General features: G+C 44.5%; 1 protein-coding gene across 7 annotated transcripts in view; it reads left to right on the forward strand.

Moving 5' to 3' along the window:
* Positions 1-24,778, forward strand: part of TFDP2 (transcription factor Dp-2) — a 205,013-nt gene extending 180,235 nt beyond the window's left edge. For 5 of the 7 annotated variants that reach the window (XM_027544446.1, XM_027544465.1, XM_027544476.1 and 2 more), the window contains 6 exons: positions 1,237-1,383; positions 4,120-4,188; positions 8,464-8,615; positions 12,455-12,621; positions 18,359-18,464; positions 18,669-24,778. In XM_027544446.1, coding sequence (XP_027400247.1) covers positions 1,237-1,383; positions 4,120-4,188; positions 8,464-8,615; positions 12,455-12,621; positions 18,359-18,464; positions 18,669-18,852 — 825 coding nt within the window. In that variant the 3' untranslated portion in view covers positions 18,853-24,778. The remainder of the gene's footprint in view (positions 1-1,236; positions 1,384-4,119; positions 4,189-8,463; positions 8,616-12,454; positions 12,622-18,358; positions 18,465-18,668) is intronic. The other 2 variants (XM_027544455.1, XM_027544501.1) reach the window with 1 other exon arrangement.
* The last annotated feature ends 1,256 nt before the right edge of the window (positions 24,779-26,034 follow it).

Consider the following 26,034-nt stretch of genomic DNA (forward strand, 5'->3'; position numbering starts at 1 on the left):
GGGTCTTTTCAAATGAGTCAGCTCTTCACATCAGGTGGCCAAAAGATTGGAGTTTCAGCTTCAGTCCTTCCAATGAATATTCAGGACTGATTTCCTTTAGGATGGACTGGTTGGATCTCCTTGCAGTCCAAGGGACTCTGAAGAGTCTTCTCCAACACCACAGTTCAAAAGCATCAATTCTTCTGCACTCAGGTTTCTTTATAGTCCAACTCTCACATCCATACATGACTACTGGAAAAACCATAGCCTTGACTAGACGGACCTTTGTAGACAAAGTAATGTCTCTGCTTTTTAAGATGCTGTCTAGGTTGGTCATAACTTTTCTGCCAAGGAGTCAGCGTCTTTTAATTTCCTGGCTGCAGTCACCATCTGCAGTGAATCTGGAGCCCAGAAAAATAAAGGCAGCCACTGCTTCCACTGTTTCCCCATCTATTTGCCATGAAGTGATGGGACCAGATGCCATGATCTTAGTTTTCTGAATGTTTAGTTTTAAGCCAACTTTTTCATTCTCCTCTTTCACTTTCATCAAGAGGCTCTTTAGTTCTTCACTTTTTGCCATAAGGGTGGTGTCATCTGCATATCTGAGGTTATTGATATTTCTCCCAGCAATCTTGATTCCAGCTTGTGCTTCCTCCAGCCCAGTGTTTCTCATAATGTACTTTGCATATAAGCTAAATAAGCAGGGTGATAATATACAGCTTTGATGTACTCCTTTTCCTATTTGGAATCAGTCTGTTTTTCCATGTCCAGTTCTAACTGTTGCTTCCTGACCTGCATACAGGTTTCTCAAGAGGCAGGTCAGGTGGTCTGGTATTACTGTCCTGTATATTAGTTCTTTTTATATTCTAGACTCCCCAAGACATTGTAATTTATAATGAGTATTAATTGAGATTTACCTTTTGAGTTGGTCTTCATGTCCTCTTACATCATCTCCAAGTTCCTATCTTAGATTCTTTTCCTTTGACTTAGAAGAGGCCCTTTTGCATCATTTAATTTAGATATATTAGGAACATAATCCTTATTTTTAAGATTGTTTTGTGTTTTAGATTGCTTGAAAGTATCTTTATTTCATCTTTACTTTTTTTTTAATCTTTAGTTTTGAAGGATACTTTCACAGGGTGAAGAATTCTTTCAGAACTTTGAAGATACTTATGAAATTATTGTTAAATATTTTAATACCTTGTGACTATATCATGACCTTTAAAGTTTATCACTCAATAAACATATTTCTTTTAGCAGGCTTATGATCAGAAGAACATTAGGCGAAGAGTTTATGATGCTTTAAATGTGCTGATGGCAATGAACATAATTTCAAAGGAAAAAAAAGAAATCAAGTGGATTGGCCTGCCTACCAATTCTGCTCAGGAATGTCAAAACCTGGAGGTAAGTGAAGAAAATCTGTTTACAGATAGTACTTTGCTTTATTTTACATCAGAGACGTCTTAATTTAGAAATACAGTCACATAGTATTAAAATATTCATAGCTATTTATTCATGCATAGTATGCCTTTTTTCTTTAAAGTCTCTCCTAGGTAGAATTTCAGAACTGGAAGGAGATTTTGAGAAGTCTAGTCTGACAGATGTCCTGATGAAACATGAAATGAAATGACTTGAAATTTTTTTTTCTCTTTTTTTTTGAGAACATCTTTGTTTTATTCTAATTCTGAGCACTCTACTAATAAATTTTCATTGACTTGTGTACTGGAAATGATCTTATTTGATGAAATACTTGCTGTATAAATCTGAAAGAATGGATTAAAGTTGGCTTTCTTGTATTTAAACTTTTACCTTCAACTCTAGAATTAGTGGCAGGAGAATATGGAATTTCCTTTAAATCTTTATCAGAATGGGTAGAATGTTCAGCTTACAAGAATTTGGGGTGATGTGTGCAAAAGCATGTTTTATTCTTTGAACTTCAATCATTACAGAAAAGCTTTCCTAAGTGAGCATGTGCCCTGACATATTATTTGTAAATTGATTTGACATAATTTTACTATCATATCCAAAAGGCTAACTACAGCTTTAGACGTGACTAGGTTGATTTCATGTTTTGCTTAGTCCCTCTTTTCCCCTAGCAAATCAAAAAATTTTAGTATTAATATACTTGTGGATGGAGGGAGAAAACCTGGCAGTCATCAGAAGTTATAAAATAATGTCATTCATGTGCTTCAATGGAAATGTCCTTTTTTCTCCTCCCAATAGAGTAAAATTTGAGGGTTATTTTAATTACAAGTAATACTAAGCTGGTATCAAAGCCTAAGTAAGCAAAAATCTCTTAACATCTCCCGTGTGCTTAAATGAAAGATTATATGAGATTCCGATCCCAAGCAGCTTTCATTCTAATTGAGGAGAGCAGAAATGTAAAAGGACTTACCAAAATTGTGATGACTCCTATGAAAGAAGTATGTACAGATTCTCTGGAAAAGGGGTATAATGGAGGGAGGGAGCGGGGTTGGGCTTTACCAAGAGATAAAAATACCCCTGTGCTGTAGGAGGAGTTTGCCAAGTGGTTTAGGGCAGGGAGGCAGAGACACTGCCCGGAATGAGGCAGGTGGAGGAAGGCGTGCCCGCAGCTGGGTGTGGCCAGAGCACAGGTCAAAGAGAGGGTAGGTTCCTGGGTGCGAAGTAGTTGCAACCTGATCTACGGGCAGTAGGAACTACTGGAGAATTACAAAGAAGAGGGCTGAGGGAGTGTAATCCAAAGGGTCAGTCTGCCAGTGGGTTGTAAGCCGGACTGACAGGAAGGTGAGGGGGTGGGTCGGAGAGGGGCTGAGTTCTGGCCATGACAGTGAGACTGGAGAAGTGTTTTAGAGGCAGAATCAGTACCACTTGGCCTGGTTGGATGCAAGGCCTGAGGGGCAGTTGGAGCTGCTCTGTCAGCAGTGTCAGATGCTGGGGAAAACCCCAGCAGCATCTTTTCACATGTGACAGAGCACACAGATCTTACAGTGGATCTTAAGTGTTTCGGGGTTCAAGTGGTTGTGATTAGAGGAACCATGAGATAAACTCCCGGCGGGGACTAGATGGGGAGCAAGTAAGAAAGATGCTGTTGGAGTAGACAAGAAAGATGATATTAGATGTCATTGGCTTTTGCCCAAAGACACAGTGAGGAGCTCATCCACAGGGATATTCCAGACCTTAATCTATGTTTTCTAGGTAGCTGTGAGGTTGAGGAAAACAGTAGTTGGTTGAAGCTAGGAAATTTGTCCCATAACCGTGTCTCTTACTGCAGGTAGGAACTGTGTATTGAATATGTAGGAGCCCTGTATCAGCAGCTGTGCCTGTTTAAAAGAGGGAAGATTAAGAAACTGCTCTAGGGACCGTCTTCCCTGGTGGACCAGTGGTTAGGACTCTGTGCTTTCAGTGCGGAGAGCGTGAGTTTGATTCCTGGTCAGGGAATTAAAATCCCACAAGTCACACTAAAAAAAGCAGTTAAACGGAGATCTTAAATGAGATCTTACCTCATTCTGGGAGGTTGATAGAGCAAAGCAATTAATAATGGGATCTCTTAAACCAGGTGGCTTTGATTCAAATCCTGGCTCTTGCCATCCACCAGCGGTGTGACCTTGGACAGATTCTTCGCCCTCTGTGCCTCTGTTTCCTACTGCAAAGAGGGTAACAGCCATACTTATGTCCAGGGTTTTGTGAAGACGAATTAAGAGACCGTGTGTCCAGCGCTCAGGTGACCGCTGACACGTAGAATAGGTGTTCACCAGGTGTCAGCTGTGACTGACGGGAAATCCCATGGACGGAGGAGCCTGGTAGACTGCAGTCCACGGGGTCACAAAGAGTTGGATATGACTGAGCGACTTCACTTTCACTTTTTCAAGTGTTAGCTGTGACTCTGCTTGGCGCTTGTGAAATAAATAGAGCCAGTCCCACAGATCAAGTGTTCATTAGGGGGATGGATGTCGTTTGATGGCGATTGCTACAATTCTGCTGTCTTGCCTCCTTGCTTACCTGACCCCAGAAGGCGGAATCTACCTTTATTGGCGCCAGTAGTTAAATAGGTTGCCTGTCTTTAAGGAAAATTCTTGATGTCTCAGAACTGAGACCTGAAAAGTGAGCAGCATTTTCTACTCTACATGCTCATGCTATTTTGTAACCTGTGTTTTAAAGATAGAGAAGCAGAGGCGGATAGAACGGATAAAGCAGAAGCGGGCTCAGCTTCAAGAACTTCTCCTGCAGGTAAAGAAGCCGGGATGTGTTCATTACCTTCTCTGCGTGTGTCTGCTTCTCCCCAGCTTGCTGAGTCCGTGTTTTCTGCTTTGGGGGCCTTCAGATACCTGGTGGGGCTGCACTAGCGCGTCGTCCCAAGACCTGAGCCTGTGACTCGCCACACGATCTGCCTTTAAGGCGGTCCATCTCAGGGGAGTTTGGGGGAGAATGGATACATGTATATGTATGGCTGAGTCACTTTCTGTCCACCTGAAACGATCACAACGTTGTTAGTCAGTTGTATTTCAGTATAAAGTAAAAAGTTAAGAAGATGGTCCCATCTCACCATCATCTGGGGCCTCATGGCAGCTCTAATGTGGAACATATTACTCAACAGTTTATTTTTTACTTTTATTCCTACTCTGAGCAGAAATTATTTTAGCCCTTATTTGGAATATGAAGGAGTAAGGCTAATTAAATTTTAGGTGTTTTGAGTAGTTTCGGGCTTCCCTGGTGGCTCAAATGATAAAGAATGTACCTGCAATGCAGGAGATGCTGGATTGGGAAGATCCCCTGGAGAAGGGAATGACTACCCGCTCTAGTAAAATAATCGGATCCACCTGTAATGTTAATACTTACTATCTGTGGATGACGTTATGACATATTCAGCTTTGTAGCAATACCAAAACTTAAAATGCATTTCCATTTAGGAAAATTAAATTTTACAGTGTAATGTAGATCCCTGTATTTATACTTTTTAAAATAATTGTCTAGAATTTGATAATTTAAAAAATAGAGGCTCTGTAGAAAATCATGTGAGGTAAAATCACGGGGTAGGTGGGGTTTTTTTTTAACCTACTTTTGGTCATTTCAGTTGGTGGAGAAATCTACTTTGAGCAGTACAGCAAGACATTTTCAAACCAATCAGAAAACTTTTTAAAATGAGCCAACAAGTCTTTGTACTTTTGTTTTTAATCAGCAAAATGTATTTATATGAAAAACTTTCAGCCAATCTAAAACCCATTTTGACTTGAGCAACCATAGGTCCTATTTCATTTCTGATATAGTCCACTTTTCAGAAATAAAGGGAGCAATAAGTTACCAAATAAGTGTAACAGTTTTTTTTTTTGGTTTGTTTGTTTATCCCCCTTAAAATACTCACTTTGTCTCATGGACAGAATAGGTTAAATATTCCTACGTATTCCAGATTTCTGTTTTTCCTTTCTTGATCCTTACTGTTTGTTTTTTCATATTCGAATACACATCAGAGAGGCAGGAACAGACTGTTAGCTGTGTGTGGTCTAGAAGGATGGGGTGGGAGGAAGCTGGTAGGGACGGGAGCAGCCGCAGATGGAGCAGAGCCCCCGACACAGACAGCCCGGGATGATGCTCCGTCCTCATCAGGCACCTCTCTTTTTCTTGCTCTTCTGTGTCTGTGTCCCATACTGACCCTTGTGGGACCTCCCTGAGGAGCTCCCTCCAGAGCCGGTCTCATGTATTTTTCATATTGGATTTCCAGAGTGGGTTTTGTATGAAGAGAACACTCTGTAGCTTTAAAAACAAACAACTTGAAAGCTGACAGATTTTCCTGTGCCCCTCCCTGGACAGCTCCGCTTCCTGAGAGACCCTCGCCCCCACCCCGTCAGCTTCCCTGGCTGCCTGTCTGTCGTCTGTCTTGCATCAGTGTTTCCCTCCCCACTCACAGTCCCCAAACCCTGTGCTTGGCCCTTCTTACATTTCCTCAGAGCTCTCATGGAACATTTGGGGGCTCCCTTTTTGGCATGTTATTATGAAAACCTGTTTATCAGCGTGTCTGTAATTATCTGTTGATCAGAAAGACTTGTGCTGGGCCAGATCGCCCTCATGTATGTGGGCTTTCCCATCACTAGACGACCAGCGCAAGGAATGGACCAGAGGCCTTCTCTGGCAGTCCAGTGCTTAAGACTTCGGGCTTCCAGTGCAGGGGGTGTGGGTTCCATCTTCAGTCCCTGCTCAGAGAACTGAGATCCCACATGCTTCTCGGTATGGCCAAAAAAAAAAAAATGTGACCTGGAATATTTTTCCCCTTTCTACGATGAACGTTGCTGTTTTTTTTTTTTTTTTTAAGTCCTAAATTTCTTTTTCTCTTCTGTCTCAAACCAAGTATTTGCAGAAGATTTCAACCCAGGCGCAACCTAGCTGTCAACATTTATAAAAGCACGTCTCTCTGAACAGTGAAATGAAGCACAAAATATAACTGAGAACAACTACTTCTAGTCTCCTGGTAGACACACGGCTTATTTCCTCCTAGTGTTTCCTTTTTCTTTCTTGCAGCAAATTACGAAGTTGTCACAGAAAGTACATTAAGCAAGTCGTCCCTGAACACAAATAATTTACTTCTCTGTGGCTAAGCTAGCTTAATTTTTTAACTAGTGAATGTCACAGCTACTGACATCACATGACCCAAGTCCCTTTCACTTACATGCCACCTCTTCTCTTGGTCGTGTAGGAGAGGCATGGTATGCGCTGATTCTGCCCACAGATGACCCAGATGTCCTACTTTTATCTATATCATTGTCCCTTCCAGCCCTTAAACTTTCCCAGAGCTACTAATGCAGAGCAAAATGAATGTCTAAAAATACCTAAAGCTGTTTAGCCTCTGAAATAAATGTTAATAAGCCTGGAAGAGAACTAAAGGCTAAAGATAAATGGCAACAAATAAGAAAACCAGTTTAGAACAAATGGGGTGATTTTTCTTCTTACTATCAAAATAACATTGTATGTATATTTACAGCTCTTTTCCCAAGAACAGTCTTTGATGCTATTAAATGTGCGCAGTATAGAACAGTGAATCATGAATATGTAACAACTTTTACTTACCGCTGTTTATATTTCTACCTCTACCCAGGCCCTCCCATGCCACTAAGACCACAAAGCTAGGCCAAGTATGGGCTGTCTCCAGGATGTGTTTTCTAGAAGAGTAAGATAGCCAGGTGGAGGTATTCAAACATATAATTCTTTTTCTGAGTTTTATAGCTTCAGCATATTTTTCCTCAATATTAAATGAGCTAAGCATTGAATATAATTGCCTTAGTTCATTAGCAGCAGAAAATAACAAATTAGTAAGTTTGTTACAAGTAACGTTTGGTAATGAATGGTGTTGACAGTGATGGTTCTAGACACACTGTCAGGCTAGAATAAATTGGTGTCCCTTCTGTTTTGTGCATTTTAAAGGAGTAAATGTTTACTTTTTAGGGAGCTAGCACCCAACCATTTTAAGACAACATAAATTTTAATCAAACTTCAGTTAAGGCCCAGGACCTAAAATAAACACTGCTAGGATAAAGTTGCTAAAACATAGAAAATAACTGAAATGCATCACTACTGGGTGAGCAGAGGGAACAAGCTGATGGAAGGGATGAAAGGCTCTGACTTCAGGAGCTCTTTTAACCAGTATCTGTTCTGCAAGCAGATGAAAGACTTCACTGTGTAAGGTCTTTCTACCTGTGGAATTCTGTGATACATTTGCCTTATTTAAAAGAGGGTGGTAGGGTCACTTTCCTTGGCTTTTGAGTAATGGTTATAGTTTAAAGGTAATAGCAAGATTCAGTGCAAAGATTCGGGCCTTGATATACCTTATAAATTAGTGCTAAGCCTCAGGTTCCTCTTCTGAAAGATGTCAGCTGGGGAGGGGCTTGGGCTAGATTCCAAACTGTGCCCTATAGATGCTTGGAAGTTCTGTGAAGGAGCCCAAAGGGTGAATGAGGGCAGAGCTGGCAGGGCTCAGGACTCAGCCTCAGTGCAGCCAACCAGAGCAAGGATGTGTTCATCTGTTTTATAAACAGTGGGTGTCCCAGAAGATTTCACTTGAAGAAAGGGTTCTGAGGCTTTGTATAGTTTGTATGTTTCTGGGCGGGATGATCTGAGAGACATATTTAACCCTAAATCCTCAGGAGTCTGTGTTAGTTAAATAGAAAACAAGTCCACTCTTGCTGTATCACCTACGCTGAGAAGAGGTGCAGGTACCACTCTCTCTCTCAGATTTGTAAGATCCTTTTTCTATGGATGATGGAAACTGCGGGCCCCATTATTTGTACTAGGATATGTTAGATACCATTTAAATAAATATTTTTTGCCCTTGAAATGTATTTCTTGAGTTAGATCATTCTAATGTTTTTCCTTAAATATTCAATTTTAATTAACTCATAGGTGGAAGGTCTCTTTAAATGCTCTAATTTTAAACTATATTTTAGATGTACTTACTTCATTTAGTTCCAACTCATTTATCCACGTTAAATGACTGTACGTTTTTGTTGATCCTTACAGCAAATCGCTTTCAAAAACCTGGTACAAAGAAATCGGCAAAATGAACAGCAGAACCAGGGCCCTCCAGCTCTGAACTCCACCATTCAGCTGCCATTTATAATCATCAACACAAGCAGAAAAACAGTCATAGACTGCAGCATCTCCAGTGACAAGTAAGTGGAGACCCAGTGGCAGCGGGCACGGCCAGCCTTCTGTTCAACGTACTTCCTATCATTTGTAATGTTATCTGGGTCCTCCAAGGCTGACTCCCTTGGGCCTCACAAAACAATTCAAACAAGAGCGCCGTCATCTGCTAGTGCTTGCTTCCTTCTTCACCCTCCACATCCCCCTCTTGGGCCTGGCACTGTGCTGTTTGTGCTGAGGACATAACGGTGCCCAAGCTCGAACGTGCATGTACGCACACACAGATGAGATAAGTGGGCAAGTCACTGCGGTAGAGCAGAGCGTCAGGGAGCGTCTGGGACGTGGTGGGTGAGCGTCTGGGATGTGGTGGGCTCACCAGGTCCACTGTGCGTTGTCATGTTCATGGTGCAGACAGCTGGGATCGGCGTGTGGCACTAAAGCAGTTTCTCTTTTTTTTGCTATATCGTAGAAGAGCCGTGCTTCTGTTTATAATGAATGGACACAAAAGCACTAGATGAAAAATGAAAGTACTAGATGGCGTTCTCTGCTTGCTTGCTTTCTTATTATCTTACAACTTGAAGTTTGTACCTTTTAACCAGCTTTATTCATTTCACTCACCACTCCCCCCTACCCCACCCTACCTCTGGCAGCCATCAGTCTATTCTCTGCATCTGTGAGTTTGGTTTTTGAGATCCATGTATAAGGTCTGTCATCTGTGTTGTTGCAAATGGCAGGATTTCCTTTTTATGATCTGTTGCCCATTGTCTTTTTTTATGGTCTATTGTCTCAAGTACATCACAGTTTTTTAATACACTCATCTGATGATAGGTTTTTTCCACGCCTCGGCTATTGCAAGTCATGCTGCACTCACTGAACGTGGGAGTGCAGACGTCTTTTCAGGATGCTTATTTCATTTCCTTCAGATACATATACCCAGAAGTGGGATTGCTGGATCTATTTTTAAATTTTTGAGAAGCCTCCATACTGTTTTCCAGTGGGTGCACCAGTTTACATTTCCACCAACATGTTTTTCATTGTAACTAAGATTGATGGTAATATCAATATATTACTATTATCATAGTGTAAGTGAGAAATAGCAGTTTTCAAAGTACAGTTTATTTGTAACTTATTTTATTCTTCACGAAAACAGTAGTGCTCTGAGGCCGTGAATCAGTATTGAGGTAGTTGAGGGCATAGGATGCAGAGTGAGACAGAAGGAAATGTGGCTTGTGGCTCCCCCAAGCAGCTGCTCTAAGGCTTTGTCTGAAGAACAAATGGGGATGATACTTCCTTAAATAAGGTAATGCCTCTAAAAGATCTGACTCCTGGAAAGTGCTTTATAAATATTAGCTGCTCCAAGGAGCCAGCATATAACTTATCATCCAAGTTGGGATACATCTGAGACCAAAAGAGGGCTCAGAGTCACATCAGTGCAGAGGCACAGCCCAGGGCGGTCCCAGGGGCCAGAACTTACGGGCTCCTTGGAGCTACTCCATGGCCATGGGGCTTACCCTCCCTGGTTTTTCTCTTTCTTGGCAGTGTTGCTTCCCTGTCTTGACTGTGTACAGAGATCATGGGTTACTTAAATAAGAAGGCACCAAAAAAGAGGAAGAAGAACAACAGGGATTTCTAAAGTATTTGATAATTACCTTGCTGGTTTACAGAAGTCATAAAGGACTAGCACCGGGGGCAGTAAATGATAGATACGTGTGTTAGTATTCACACACTTTATTGACAGAAACCTGTGTCTACAAGGACTTGTCACATACTCTCATAAATCCGAGACTTACAGAATGGTTAATGTATCTTTGGGAAGAATAAGCTGTTAGATTTCTAGTTCCTGTCTCTAGTTAGCCTCTTGTTCGGTAGGACATTACTAAAATTCTCTATTCCAGTTAGTCTCTGAAGTTTTAAAGAGTAGCAGGAAAGTCTGGGGACCAGTGGCCTAGGAGGATTAAGGACCCTCTTCCTTCTCAGGCGGTTATTGACTCTTGTCCTTTCCTCGCCCTCCCCCAACTGGTGTAAAGGAGGCTCTGAGCTGCTTACAGGGGCTTGATTCTCAAGGTGGGGTGCAAGTATGGCATTTTGCTTTAAATGACAAATTTTACTCTGATCTAAGATCTCAGAATTTCATGACAGCGTAAGCCCAGCACTGTCCCAGCACGCTTACCTCCCCTCTGTCCCCGAGGCTCCTGGCGACGTTGCTCCGAGCCTAGCCTGGGAGCCAGGAGGGCCATTTCTTACAGTGGCCGCTCTATTGCAAGCCTTTGCCAGGTGGCTGGACACCCTGATTTGGTGCTTTTCAAAAACATTTGGAAACGTGCTCTGTGTTATATGTGACACTTTTTTCTTGGGGCATTTCTACTCCTGAGACCCTCAAGACAGGGTTTGGGGTTTGGTTAGTTTGTAAAAAGCCTTCCATTTTGGGGGGTTTGGTTAGTTTGTAAAAAGCCTTCCATTTTTTGTTCATCTAAGGTGTGATGTGGCTAATACTTGACTCATGAAAATGAAGTAAGCGTCCAAAATGTTTTTTCCTCAACCCTAGTAGGCCAACTCATGGTAGGAAAGTTAGGTGCTAAATTGGAAAGGCTTTCTTTCTGTATGTTTTTTTTTTCTCCCAGTGACTTCTTTGCTTGATTTACCTACTTTTATTGACATATACTTAACATACAGTATTGTATTAGTTTCAGGCATACAGCATAGTGATTTGACATTTGCATCCATTACAAAATGATCACCGTGATAAGTCTAGTAACCATCTGTCCCTTACAGACTTATTACAGTATTACTGGCCATATTCTGTATGCTGTGTGTATCCCTGGGGCCTACTTTATAATTGAAGGTTTGTACCTTTCAACCCCCTTCACCTGTTTCTCTACTGCCTTCAGCCTCTCCCCTCTGGCAACCGCTCATTTGTTCTCTGTGAGTCTATTTTTATTTGTTTGGGTTTTTTAGATTCCACATATAAATGAGATTATGTGATATTTGTCTTTCGGTCTGGTTTCTTTCATTTAGCATAATAGCCTCTAGATCTGAATATATCTTTGCAAATGGCGAGTTTCTTTATGGCTGAGTACTACTGTCCCCGTGTGTGTGCGCATACTCATCTTCACTCATTCATCTACTGATGGACTCTGTTGCTTCCATATCATGGCTGTTATTAATAACACATCAATGAGTGTAACCTTTTCAAATGAGTGTTTTTGTTTTCTTTGGGTAAATACTTGGAATTGCTGGATAATACGGTAGTTCTATTTTTAATTTTTTCGAGGAAGCCTCCAGACTGTTTCCCATAGTGCTGCACCAGTTTACATTCCCAGCCAAGTGCAGGAGAGTTGCCTTTTCTCCACATCCCTGCCGGTGTTTGTTATTTGTCGTCTTTTTGGTGATAGCCGTTCTGACAGGTGTGAGATGATACTTCACTGTGGTTTTGATTTGTGTTTCCCACATGATTAGTGATGTTGAGCAGTTTTGGGTCTTGTGGCCATCTGTACATCTGCTTTGGAAGAAAGTCTACTTGGAAAGGCTTTCTTAATATTTTATCTTTTATGACAAAGCTATAGACAACCTTGAAAAATACTGGATTTAGACCAAAATTCCTGTCTGCACTTTGCCACGGCTTAATGAGGGCTGGAATGTAGGACTCCTGTTGTCCGTCACAGGAAAGTTGTTTTAATTGGGAAAACAGTTTATTTGAGATGTCATTCTTCTGAACCCAGCAGAATGACTCACTGCCCTAAACGGTAACAGTCTCTATACCGTAGCTGAGCTTAGGTCCTCGTGCTTTCATTGAATATACAGAGTACAACACTCTTCAGACCTCCCCGACACCACAGAAACCCCTCACTAACTCTGTTTCCTGATACAGGTTTGAATATCTTTTTAATTTTGACAACACCTTCGAGATTCATGATGACATAGAAGTGCTGAAGCGAATGGGGATGTCCTTCGGCCTGGAGTCAGGCAAATGCTCATTGGAGGATCTGAAACTTGCTAAATCACTGGTGCCCAAGGCTTTAGAAGGCTATATAACAGGTATGTTAACTAATGCAGTCAATGTGGTCCTTGATTAAATGTCAGACCCTAACTCGCTAAAACCTTTCTCATAGAAAATTAGTGCCCGCTATCTGCCCCGTCAGTTCTGTTCCCTTACCCTGAAATATAACCTCTCGAATTTCTTATGTTTCACTACTTTTCTTTAGAGATGCAAACACAAAAAAATACAGTGAGCTGGAAATAATTTATTATTTAGTTTTGTCTAATTCTCACCTTTATAGAAATGGAACCAAACTGATATATTCTTTGGTGATTTGACTTTCACTCAACAACATGTTCTTTAGATTTAGCCACAGGATTTCACGTAGCTGTAGTTGATGTATTTTCACTGCTGTGTGGAATTCCAGCATGTGGAGAAGCACAGTTTCCTTGTTCATTTTACTGATGATAAACCTTTAGTTTTGTTTCCCATCTCTTGATACTTAAACAGTGCTATTTGAACATTCCCACTACTGTTTCTCGGTGACCGTGTGCATGTATCTGCGAGTGAGATTGCTGGGTCCGAGGCAGGCCCATCTTCGTCTTTATTAGATGATGCCATGGCTTTCCAACTTGATTTTAACACGGTACACGCTCACAAACAGAGTGGAAGTGTTTTGTCTTCCCAGGCAGGTGGATGTGAACTGGTATCATTATTTTTTATATTGATATTTAATTCCCATACTGTGTGATATACCACTTTAAAGTGTAGAGTTCAGTGATTTTTAGCATATTCACAAGATTTTTTGTAGTCATCAGTTCAGTTCAGTCGCTCAGTCTTGTCTGACTCTTTGCGACCCCATGAATCACAGCACGCCAGGCCTCCCTGTCCATCACCAACTCCCAGAGTTCACTCAAACTCATGTCCATCGAGTCAGTGATGCCATCCAGCCATCTCATCCTCTGTAGTCGCCTTCTCCTGCCCCCAACCCTCCCAGGATCAGAGTCTTTTCCAGTGAATCAGCTCTTCGCATGAGGTGGCCAAAGTACTGGAGTTTCAGCTTCAGCATCAGTCCTTCGAAAGAACACCCAGGACTGATCTCCTTTAGAATGGCCTGGTTGGATCTCCTTGCAGTCCAAGGGACTCTCAAGAGTCTTCTTCAACACCACAGTTCAAAAGCATCAATTCTTCGGCGCTCAGCTTTATTCACAGTCCAGCTCTCACATCCATACATGACTACTGGAAAAACCATAGCCTTGACTAGACGGACCTTTGTTGGCAAAGTAATGTCTCTGCTTTTGAATATGCCATCTAGGTGGTCGTAAGCGTCTTTTAATTTCCTGGCTGCAGTCACCATCTGCAGTGATTTTGGAGCCGCAAAAAATAAAGTCTGACACTGTTTCCACTCTTTCCCCATCTATTTCCCATGAAGTGATGGGACCAGATGCCATGATCTTAGTTTTCTGATTGTTGAGCTTTAAGCCAACTTTTTCACTCTCCTCTTTCACTTTCATCAAGAGGCTCTTTAGTTCTTCACTTTCTGCCATAGGGTGGTGTCATCTGCATATCTGAGGTTATTGATATTTCTCCTGGCAATCTTGATTCCAGCTTGTGTGTCTTCCAGCCCAGCGTTTCTCACGATGTATTCTGCATGTAAGTTAAATAAACAGGGTGACAATATACAGCCTTGACAAACTCCTTTTCCTATTTGGAACCAGTCTGTTGTTCCATGTCCAGTTCTAACTATTGCTTCCTGACCTGCATATAGGTTTCTCAAGAGGCAGATCAGGTGGTCTGGTATTCCCATCTCTTTCAAAATTTCCCACAGTTTATTGTGATCCACACAGTCAAAGGCTTTGGCATAGTCAATAAAGAAGTAGTAGATGTTTTTTCTGGAACTCTCTTGCTTTTTCCATGATCCAGTGGATGTTGGCAATTTGATCTCTGGTTCCTCTGCCTTTTCTAAAACCAGCTTGAACATCTGGAAGTTCACGGTTCACATATTGCTGAAGCCTGGCTTGGAGAATTTTGAGCATTACTTTATTAGCGTGTGAGATGAGTGCAATTGTGTGGTAGTTTGAGCATTCTTTGCATTGCCTTTCTTTGAGATTGGAATGAAAACTGACCTTTTGCAGTCCTGTGGCCACTGCTGAGTTTTCCAAATTTGCTGGCATATTGAGTACAGCACTTTCACAGCATCATCTTTCAGGATTTGAAATAGCTCAATTGGAATTCCATCACCTCCACTAGCTTTGTTCATATTGATGCTTTCTAAGGCCCACTTGACTTCACATTCCAGGATGTCTGGCTCTAGGTCAGTGATCACACCATCGTGATTATCTGGGTCGTGAAGATATTTTTTATACAGTTCTTCTGTGTATTCTTGCCACCTCTTCTTAATATCTTCTGCTTCTGTTAGGTCCATACCATTTCTGTCCTTTATCGAGCCCATCTTTGCATGAAACGTTCCCTTGGTATCTCTTAATTTTCATTAAGAGATCTCTAGTCTTTCCCATTCTGTTGTTTTCCTCTATTTCTTTGCATTGATTGTTGAGGAAGGCTTTCTTATCTTTTCTTGCTATTTTGTGGAACTCTGCATTCAGATGCTTATATCAAATTGCAAACACTCAAGCGTCAGGGAACACATGCAAACTAACTTCTGCTGCTGCTAAGTCACTTCAGTCGTGTCCGACTCTGTGTGACTCCATAGACGGCAGCCCACTAGGCTCCCCCATCCCTGGGATTCTCCAGGCAAGAACACTGGAGTGGGTTGCCATTTCTTTCTCCAATGCATGAAAGTGAAAAGTCAAAGTGAAGTCGCTCAGTCGTGTCTGATCCTCAGCGACCCCATGGACTGCAGCCTTCCAGGCTCCTCCGTCCATGGGATTTTCCAGGCAAGAGTACTGGAGTGGGGTGCCATTGTAAGTAGCAATTGAATTCAGCCTGTTTAGGAACCACAGTTTCTCAAAGTGGGGAAACAGGGCAGAGCAGTTGAATAGACTTTGAACTTTCAAGTGCTAAATAAGTGGCCATAAAACATATAAACAAGGATAAAGTCTATTTAGTCTGGAAGCATGAGTGCAAGTAGGCTTTACATCAATATCTCTTTTTTAAAAAGTTTCCTTGATCTTATGGTAACTATATTTAGCATTCTGATAGTGCTGAACTATTTCCCAAAGCAGTTGTAGCATTTTACAATCCTACCAGCAATGTATGAGGGTTCTGATTTCTCCATATCCTTCTCAACACTTGTTATTGTTCATTTTATTTTATTACCACCACGGTAGTGAAAGTGAAACGGTATTTCACTGTGGTTTCGATTTGAATTTCCCCAGTGACTGCTGATGGTGAGCATCTTCTCATATACTAATTGACTATTTGTGAATCTTCCTTGAAGAAAGGTCTATTCAGATCCTTTGACCATTTTAAAACTGGGTTATCTTTTCATTATAAGAGTATACTTGAAAGCAGAAACACTTTGTCTTGCGTGTCCTAAAATTCAAATTTTCAATAAGTAAGAAATCTTTATGATTATAGTTCTTAAAACTATGGTATATTGTGCACATATAATTTGGGTATACAAACACAAGTGTTCTACCTTTTTGCCAGTTTCCTTCATTTATAAGTATTACTACCTACAGTTTCATACTGTATCTTAAAGGCACTTTAATATTAGCTCTAACGATTATTAAGCCAGATATAAAGCAGTTGCTGCTGTTCTATGGTTTTAGCCACAACACAAGAGCCTGGATTGAGATTTGGTTTTTATTGCAGTTAGTGCTTAAATTCACACCACACACTTCCTGTCTGACCCCCGCGTCTTGCCCTTCAGCCTCCCAGTCCCCTATTTGCACCCCCTGCCCCCTCCCCCCCATTCTCCCCTTGCTCCTTCCAGAAGAAGACCTGCTGTTTTCTTAGCAGCTCAGGCATTCTAGTCATCCAGTAGGGTCTGCAAAAGGCTCTTACTCTGTAAGTCACCAGGACTTTATTTTAGCTCATTCTCAGTGAAAAGACCAGGCGATTAGGTGGGCTCTGTGGTTTTGATCTCTTCATGACCTCGTTTCCAGACTAGGGTAGACTTTCTGGTTGGTGCAGAAGCGTGTGCCTCTAGCGTGCAGAGGGACAGGATGGCCCTTGAGGAGGGTTGTGAGAACTGTCGTGTGGGTTGGCCTTTCAGAGCCATTGTGAAAGGAAGCTGTATCCTGTCAAGAGCTGTGTTCTGACAGAAGGTTTCCATACATACTAATTAATAATACTTGGTGCAGGATTCTGGCTTTAACTTCATGTACCAACTTGTTCTTGTATCCATTTAAAACCTGCTGTTCTTAGAATTTTTTCCCCCCTCACAGCTGCTTTAGTTAGCCTGTGAAGAAAAGGTTCACAGGCATGTCAGGATGAATGCAGGAGTTACTTTACTTGTTTCCTGCACGGGAGCCTCTCACTTGATCACGTAGTGCTGGGAGGGCAGAGCCTCCAGTCCTAGCACGTGGTTTTTTTTCTTTTTTGCACAATAATTACCAGACTATTTTCATTAATAAAAGCTCATTTTGGCAGTTTACCTTTTTCTGAGCCTATGCTTGGTCTCATCTTACAACATAAGTCAAATAACTTTTTCTCAAGAAATTCATTTCTGATATTTCTACCACCTGTGTTGTAAACTCACCTTTGAAATACACGATGCTCATTCATTAACATTTAGATTTTATTTGTCCCAGTCACTGCCTTCTCTGAGCTAACCATCTAGATAAGGAGACAAGGGTTAAATAAGTTACAGGGCCTCCCTGGTGGCCCAATGGTAAAGAATCCGCCTGCCAATGCAGGAGACACGGGTTCCATCCCTGATCCGGAAAAATCCCACAAGCCAGGGAGCAACTAAGCCCGTGTGCCACAACTCCTGAGCCTGTGCTCCAGAGCCCAGGAACCACAACTGCCAAAGCCCGCGTGCCCTAGAGCCTGTGCTCTGCGGCAAGAGAAGCCCCAACAGTGAGAAGCCTGCGCACAGCAATTACAGTGCAGCCCCCACTTGCCACAAGTAGAAAAAAGCCTGTGCAGCAGCAAAGACCCGGCACAGCCATAAATAAATAATAATAAAGTTACAGTAAGAAGTAGTCAGGGTTGTGATGGGGGAAATACAGTAAATGCATAGAAAACAGGACTGCAAGGATACATCTCCAAAATACTTGATGCAGACTGAAACAGCAATGCCCTCATGAAAAATGTGACTGTGCATAGCCTTTTAAAATAAGGTTTAGTTCAAGCTTTAAAGCAAAGGATACCAGGAAAAAGAATAAATCTTGGTCAGTAATAGCACTGAGTTCCCAGGGGGGCACTTGAAAACATGGCAGTGGGTGTGGGGGTTGAGCAAGAATGTGTCTGTGCCTCTGACATAGGACGTTCTGACTTAACTGCTTATCCACTCCTGCTCTGGTTGTTAACACCCCAGTCAGAGGCTTTTGTGGTGCATCCAGCAGGTGTCCAAGAGTAGTGCAACCATCAATATATTCAGTGGGATGCCCTCTCAAGGGCTTCTGGAAGAAAAAAAGAATGAAGAGTCTGGGCTTGGTCGAATTTGAATTCTTTCCAGCTGTAGTCTGTCTCCCTGTATCCTCCCCCTTGCCCCAGTCTTATGTTCTAGAAATTTCCTTTTTCCAAGCTGAAGAAACCTGGGTTCTCCCCAGGGCAGGAGACTGTAACAGAATGGGCTGCTTGCCTCATTCGTCCGTGCTGTCTTCAGACCATAGCAAAAGCAGCCACGGGACTTACCAGACCTCCATCTGTTTTTGTTTTTTCCTATAGACATCTCCACAGGACCATCTTGGTTAAATCAGGGACTGCTTTTGAACTCTACCCAATCCGTTTCAAATTTAGACCTGACCACTGGTGCCACCTTGTCCCAATCAAGGTATGTACTTTGTCAGGGTTAGAAAGGTTAGCCGCCAAGCCTGCTCCTCACTGGAGGGGCGCTGCAATCAGCTGGGTCTCCTGCGGATCCCGGCAGAGCTCGCCTGTGGCCCTCCCCTTCCTGGGCTCTCGTCCTTTATGTTTTCCAAAGCTTAAAGCCTGCACACCACATTAACGAGCCTGTGTGTTTCCGATTGTTTGCTAGTGTAAACCAAGGGTTGTGCCTGGATGCTGAAGTGGCCTTAGCAACGGGGCAGCTCCTTGCCCCAAACAGTCACCAGTCCAGCAGTGCGGCCTCCCACTGCTCTGAGTCCCGAGGCGAAACGCCCTGTTCATTCAACGATGAAGACGAGGAAGAGGACGAGGAGGACTCATCCTCCCCAGAATAAAGACAGGCGCAAACCCGCGTTTTGCTGTCTGATGCTCATGTGTGTTTTTAGTGTGAGCTCTTGTTTTTGAAACGATTGCTTCAGTCTTTGCCTTTGTTTGCACTGTGTGTTCAGTGAAGACTAGGGAAACACAATAAGCAAATTACCCGAAGGCTGAGATGGTTGAGATGAAAGCTAACGTAGTGTGAATGAAAACTCTGACCAGCAGAGCAGTAGATCACATGGCAAACAAAGCCTGTTCTCAGGTGGCGGAGGGGACCGTGCTTGAGGAGCGGGCAGCGTGAGCGCCACACTCTTCCCTTCCGCGAGGTGGGGCCGCTGTGGCCCCGCGTCCACCCGCCCCCTTAGAACTGAGATGGCTACATGAACAGCCCCCAATGGCCTGGGTCCCCGTCCCGTTCCCTGGCCGGGGCTGCCCTTTCCCCGAGGCTGACCAACCACAAGAGGTTCCCGGTGGGAGGAGCTGTGCAGTGAGTGAGGGAGACCACGGGGCCCCAGGAGCACAGACGGAGCCGCTGAACTAGTTGGAAGTCTAGTCGAGGTGCTTTACGCATCGGCTGCCTTAGACGGCTTCTAGAGAGGAGCGAGCGCATTCTGAAGTACTTAAGTGACATTTAGAATAATTTATAGTCCAACTGAAATTATCACTCTTAGCCAATGCATTGGTGCATAGAATTTTCTAGGGCTACTTCTGGAAGCCAAAATAGAATAGCATTTTCATGTGCATTAAATACTTTGCCAGCACTGCCTTTTGCCAGCATCCTAAACCTGGAGTGTTACAGAGCAGGAAACTGTCTCTGTGGTTTTAATCAGAGCTATGCGTTTCCTATAGCTTTTTCACTTAGCACAAAACAAAGAAACGGCCCTATGACCGAACTGCTTGCTTACTGTTCCCTGCAAATAATTGTATGATTTCACCCAGTGTGCAGTTTGTGAAAGTGAACTGCCATTGCTTTTGTCTGAAAAGGAGTTCAAGAATACGAACAAGCAGTGTTTCCTGTACATGTCACCTTCTCTACATTCTCATGAATCAAAATGACCATACTGGGTTGATTGCTGGGTAAAACACATTTCAAACTAACCTGATAGTTTCACAGAAGCACCAGAAAACGGTGAGCACCCCAGGCGACTGGGTGCGCAGTGGAGCAGGACGTAGCCTGTCAGGACAGACCAAAGACGCCACTGGAAGCCTCACGTGCTGGGTTCAGTTACCGCCCCTCTGAATACGGGTGTGGAGACAGCTGCCACCATGGCCAAACCCCAGCTTAAGTGCACATTAAGGCCTTGGAAAGGAGCAAGTGATAATGGAAAATTAACGCTAGTCCTTTGACTTGACTTGTTTGTATTTGCCCTTAAATTATGTATCCGGTGTCTGTGAGCTCAGCCCACCGATTCTTTTCTAAATCCCGCCCGGGGAGTGTGCAGGCCAATGCCTGCAGTGACCAGAGGGGCAGGGCCTCACTGACCCAAACAGCTAGTACAGAAGAATGTAGAGCGTTAAGTTCCTTTGAGACAAAACTCATTCTGTCAGAAATAAGCCATAGTGCAGAGTGTGGAGGCAGAGGTGGAGACAGGTGCAGGACTCTGGCGCATCCTGAGGCCGGGCATGGAGGAGGTGGGTGGCCAGGGGCCTCCCGACTGGGAAGGTCATCAGTTGCACAGTCGGGTAGAACCAGGTCTCCAGGCTGCCTCCACCTGTACCTACCCCAACCTTTCTCATCCCCGTGCTTGAAAGGGGCCGTAGAGAGCCCCGGGGCCACAACTAGCTTTTCAGACTTGGAAATACTGTGCCATAGGCCCCAGACCCGCCCGTCCACATTCAGGACAGGGGCACTGATGCCAAGCGCGCCTCAGCCTCACCAGAGTGAGTGGGGAACCACTCCCTTCTCTGTTCTCTCTGCTACAGATAAAACACGGGTTCAGGAGAACAAGCAGCCAGACTCTTAGCATTCATTCCCAGTGCCCCATCACTGGCCACTGTGTGGGGTTCAGCAGAACTGGCCTCCGTTCCTCGGTGATGGCCCTGGGTCCCTGGTGAGGATGCCCAGTGGGGTCACGCTGGGGTCACAGGACATGGCACAGGCGGAAGGCTTGACCTGAGCAGAAACCCAGAGGGAGATAGTTGGGGAGGTCCTGTCATTCTTCTGCTTCTTCCCCATAGATTTATCTGGTTCTAAAGTCCAGACAGAATTTCACGAGAAATCAAACAGAAAAGGATGCTAGGAAATTGTGGTTGGAACAGCCAAGCTTCGTTATAGAGCAGTACTTGGGACTGTTTGTACACATGTCCACACACGGACACTCCTCCCAGGCAGTGCGGTCACACTCTGCTCTGGGAGGAGTTCAGGAGGCCTTGTTCTTGCGGGGCCCGGTGTAGTTGGCAACCTTTGCCGCCCACAGTGCCACCCAGCCAGTGGATTCATGATCTGTTCCATATTCACGCAGGGGCACCCAGCCTGCTGTATCTGGCCCTGCTGTGGGAGGGTCCACGGCGCCCAGGCACCTGCCACTCCTCCTTCCCTCCCCACTGTGCACATCACCTGTGATGACAGGATGATGGAAACAGCTCCAGCAGGCGTTGACTTAATAAACTGTGCCTTATGATCATGGAGGACCTCGGGAAGGGGCAGGAAGGGAGGTGCTAAGATGGTGATCCTTGCCTCCCAGCCATGCCTACCACCCTGCAAAAAACATGACAAATGTTGACCCACGTCTCAGAGGAGGGGTGGGGAGAAAACTATGCAGTGGCTGCCATCTCAGCAGGAGAAAGAGGATAACTCTCCCTGCTGGCAGAATTGGCAGTGGCCACTGTTCTCTGCCCCACTTGAAGAATGATGCCTGGGTGAACCCCCAAACAGGAGCCACTGCAGGTAACTCAGAGACGGTCCACAAGGGAGTGGCTCGCTTTAGCCATGCAGACGTCACAAACTCGGCTGTTACAGAGATAGCAGAGTTTGGGTGTAACTTGGGCCCTGGGACGGTCAGAGAGCAGTCAGGATGGATGTCCGTGGGGCAGGGTCAGCAAACGAAGCGAACCGCCTCAGCAGTTTCTACCAGAACCACATACAGAGGGAGAAGCCTGGTTAGCTTCATGGGCAAGTTGCTTCAAGTGCCAGCCCCCTCCCTGTGGGCACATCTGTGAGGTAGCCTTCAAGGCTGTGCTTTCATGGGGTCCCTGAGGGGTGAAGGCTGGACAGTGAGTGAAGATTGAATCCTTCAGTAAGTGAGTGAGTGAGAACAGAAGACGTTCAGATTGATTTGTGCTGTGGAGAAGATGACAGGGTTGTGGCCGGGGGGACAGGCTGCTGTGGCTGGCAGTATCCGGGGGAAGGGGGTAACCGAAAAGGTGACGTTTGTTCTGCATCGAACCACTGAAAGACGTCTCTTCCAGGCCACTCTACCCCACAATTGTGCACTTGGAATCTCTGCTAAATTCCAAAGGCCCCACTGTTCCCAGCTTTCAGTATACGTTTTAGAGTCTGTTAGGGAATTTTTAAAAGAAAACCAAACTTAGCTACCAGCAGTAGCCATAAAACTAAGAACATTCTAACCCATGAAGTTCTCATTATGAGCTGTTACCTTCCAGTTGAACCTACACAAGAGAAAAGTGATTAGAAATGGAGGACTTTTCTAGGCGTTTTCTTCTAGTTTTACAACGTTAGATACTTTATATTAGATATATAAAAGAATCTTTTGTGTATGACTGGCTTTAGTGGAGCTAAAGACTACCCGAGGGCCATTTTCCCAAATAGGTTCCCCATTTCCAGGCACCTGAAGCAGTAGCCCCCCAGCGCTGACCGTGTGTGCCAGGGCCCGCTCCTTGTCGCCGGAGCGGCCCTCAGACGCGCCTCCCCACCCTCTGACCCACAGTCCATGCAACACTCAGGCCATTTGCTTAACTTCAGTTGAGCCAAACACTACCACCTAAAAGGAAAAAGTGACGTTACGATTTTTACCTTTTTCTTAAAAATTTCAAGCTAAATACCCATATAAATTACAGCGTTTCTCAGGAACCAGCCAAGATCTCTCAGAAAAGACGACCTTTAGGATCCCGTTGTCCCATGTACTTATACACTCCCGTTAAGCCCTGGGAATCCCTGACAAGTACAGAAGCTTCGGTGGCAGCAGGTATCCACCGACTGTGCTGTTGAGACAGGAGAAAGCTTGTTCACTTAAATATTTCTGTGCAGCTGCTCTTTCAGACAAAATCTTGCACCATTCTTATGAGGCCTTGGCTTTACACAAAGGCCCATGAGTTCCATGCTGTCTCGACCCCTTGCTTTTCCAGCAGACTTAACTTCGGTCCTTCCTGCTTGTAGCCACCTTAGAAGCCAGTGTAGCAGAAACGAAGGGGCAGGACTTGCCCCTTCTCCACCAAGGGCCTCAGAGTGGGGGAGAATGTCTCCTCCACCCACCGACTCAGGCATGTGAAACAAGCCCAAAGCTGACTGGCCCAACACCCCCCAGCCCGTGTGGCCTCCAGGGCCCGCACTGCACCCAGAATCTCCCTCCTGGGCTACGCTGCCTCCTACACAGCCCTCACCACAGTCCTCACGGAGGGCCTTTGGGTTAGCATCAGCTCTCTGTCACACCAAGTGCTGAACAGCTAAGGAGCAGGAGTGGGACTTTGCTCATGAGGGCTCAGGGTGAGGCTTTGGCGTCATCTCTGGGCCTTCCTCGGCTTGGAAGACCCAGGCTGAGACAGCCAAAACTCAGAAGAAACCCATTCCTCCCTGGGCAGAGGCCCTCACGCAAATTGGAGGTCACCTGGCCCTTCTGTTCCATGTTGGCTTGTTTCTCTCCATGTCTATCCCAGTATAACAAGGAAACGTCACCAGATCATGTTTGAGTTTTGAAAACCATTGATTTGTCGCTTCAAACTTACCGTTTTGTCACTTGAGTCACCTTCAACATGCTGGGCACTAATTAAACAAATGGCCTGGTGGTTCTGCTTGTTCACAACTGGGTCACAGATTTCTGTTATGCTACGAGTCTGTGGGAACCCAGATTCTTTTCTGCTAGCAGATTTCTCTGAGTGCATTGCAGTTGTTCTTCCCAGTAGAGTCATGGTGGCTTCAACCGTTCAGTGTCCCCAAAAGGGGAACCACCAGCCGAGCCGGAGCTCAGAGGGGACCATGGTTCACGACTGTGGTTCCTCGAGGTGGCTGTCTGCCCATCCCCTCCCTGACTGTTAGCCAAAATAGAAAGGCCACGAGCCCAAATCTCCAGCCAGTTCACCTTTTCATTTGGCAGTGTTGTACTCTGATCATGTGCTGTTAGGTTTTATGTCCAGAAAATATAGTTCTGCTTCTCTTTGCATGAAGGAGTCATCATGGTGCCATAGGCTTTAAGCATTTAAACAAGAGAAATAAGGGGAAAATGCAAACACCACATCTGACCTGCCTAATGTAGACTTTATTAGATTGAAGTACCTAACCTAATATGATGTATTATTTTGTAGCATCTCAGACTTTGTAAATAAATACCATTATTTTTATATGGAAATTTTATAGAAGAGCTATTTCTGTATACTTAATTATTCCTGGGTTTTCTGAAATTGCTTCCAATAGGTAACGGACAAGTCCTAATCTGTGCTTCTGTAAGGATGGTTCAAGGACCACCCACACATGGGGGTGAATTGATGGGAGGGGTTTTTAAATTTTGCCTTCCTAAGGCCCACCCCAGATGCTCACTCAAAAGCTCTGGGGAGGGGAGGGGAGGGGCAGAGCCTGGGAAGCTGTAATTTTAATAAACGGAGTGGTTTTGGTATCCATTAAAGTGTATCTTTGTCCATCCTGAAAGAGTCAAAGAAGGAAAGAATAAGCTTTTGAAATGAGTTTAAGTTGTGCTTGAGGAAAAAAATGTATCAGACTGTTCTATGATTTGAATGAGATGTACTATAGAGAAAATAAATAATTTAAAATAATGGCAGTCTCATTCTTTTGGGGAGGGGGTGGTTGGTGGGTCTTGTGCTGCATGCCCAGCCCTCGCTGAGTCCCTCCCCCAGACTTGCCTTCATACGGGAGCTGCCTCACCCACGGTTACACCTCACGCAGCCAGTGAGGGAGTACAGAAGTCCAGCCTCCTTGGCCCAGCTGGGGTATCCGAAGGGCCACCCGCACTTCAGAATGCCTCGTGGAATTGGTTGGTTCCTCCGGCAACTGCGTCATGGCTCAGCTCCCCTCTGCCCCACCCTGCCCACCTCACTACTCACAGGTCTGTGTCCCCAGAGCATTCCAATGCACGTCCACCACCTGTCCCGCCTAGGATGGACGTGTCAGACATAGGTTTTCTATGTTGGAGATCTACGATGTTACATCTTAATACATGTGTGCACGCTCAGTCGCTTCATTCTTCTCCAACTCTGCGACCCCATGGACTGTAGCCCATCAGGCTACTTCGTCCATGGGATTCTCCAGGCAAAAATACTGGAGCCTTCCTCCAGGGAAGTCTTCCCGACCCAGGAATTGAACTTGTGTCTCTCACATCTTATCCATTGATGGGCAGGTTCTTTACCACTAGCGCCACCAGGGAAGCCCTTCCATCTTTATAAGGTCACTTTAAAAGATAACTGGGACTTCCCTGGTGGTCTAGTGGTTAAGACTTTACACTTCCAAAGCAGGGGGCACTGATTCCATTCCTGGTGAGGGACTAAGATTACATGTACCACGTGGCCAAAAAAAAAGATGACTGTATAAATAATGTCTTTACAGTCCCACAAATGACTGACCTGAACATAATTTTTTAGCCAAGATGCTTCCTGATCATCCCTTTAACCAAACCACAGCGTCAAAGAACAGATCTACAGTGATGAGAACAGAGTGCTGCCAGGCCCCAGGAATCACCATGGCTCCCAGCACCTCCTGCTCAAGCAAAACTGCCTGCCTTGGGAGAGGCAGGGGCCCTTGATAACGCTGTGTTAATTGTACAGTCTGAGGTGGGTGTGTGGTGGGCATGTGGACAGTCAGAATGAAGGGTTTGGAGCAATTTGGGGATCACAGGTTGGGGCCATGTTTCAGGGCCAGTAGGAAATGGTTAAGGAAGCACTAACTCGATGTTAGTGTCCAGCATGACTTCCCTGGCTGTCCAATGGTTAGGACTCCACGCTTCCACTGCAGTGGGCATGCTTTCAATCCCTGGTCAAAGAACTAAGACCCCACAAGCCACACAGCATGACCAAAA

Source organism: Bos indicus x Bos taurus, chromosome 1, assembly GCF_003369695.1.
Source record: "Bos indicus x Bos taurus breed Angus x Brahman F1 hybrid chromosome 1, Bos_hybrid_MaternalHap_v2.0, whole genome shotgun sequence".
Taxonomy (NCBI): Eukaryota; Metazoa; Chordata; class Mammalia; order Artiodactyla; family Bovidae; genus Bos; species Bos indicus x Bos taurus.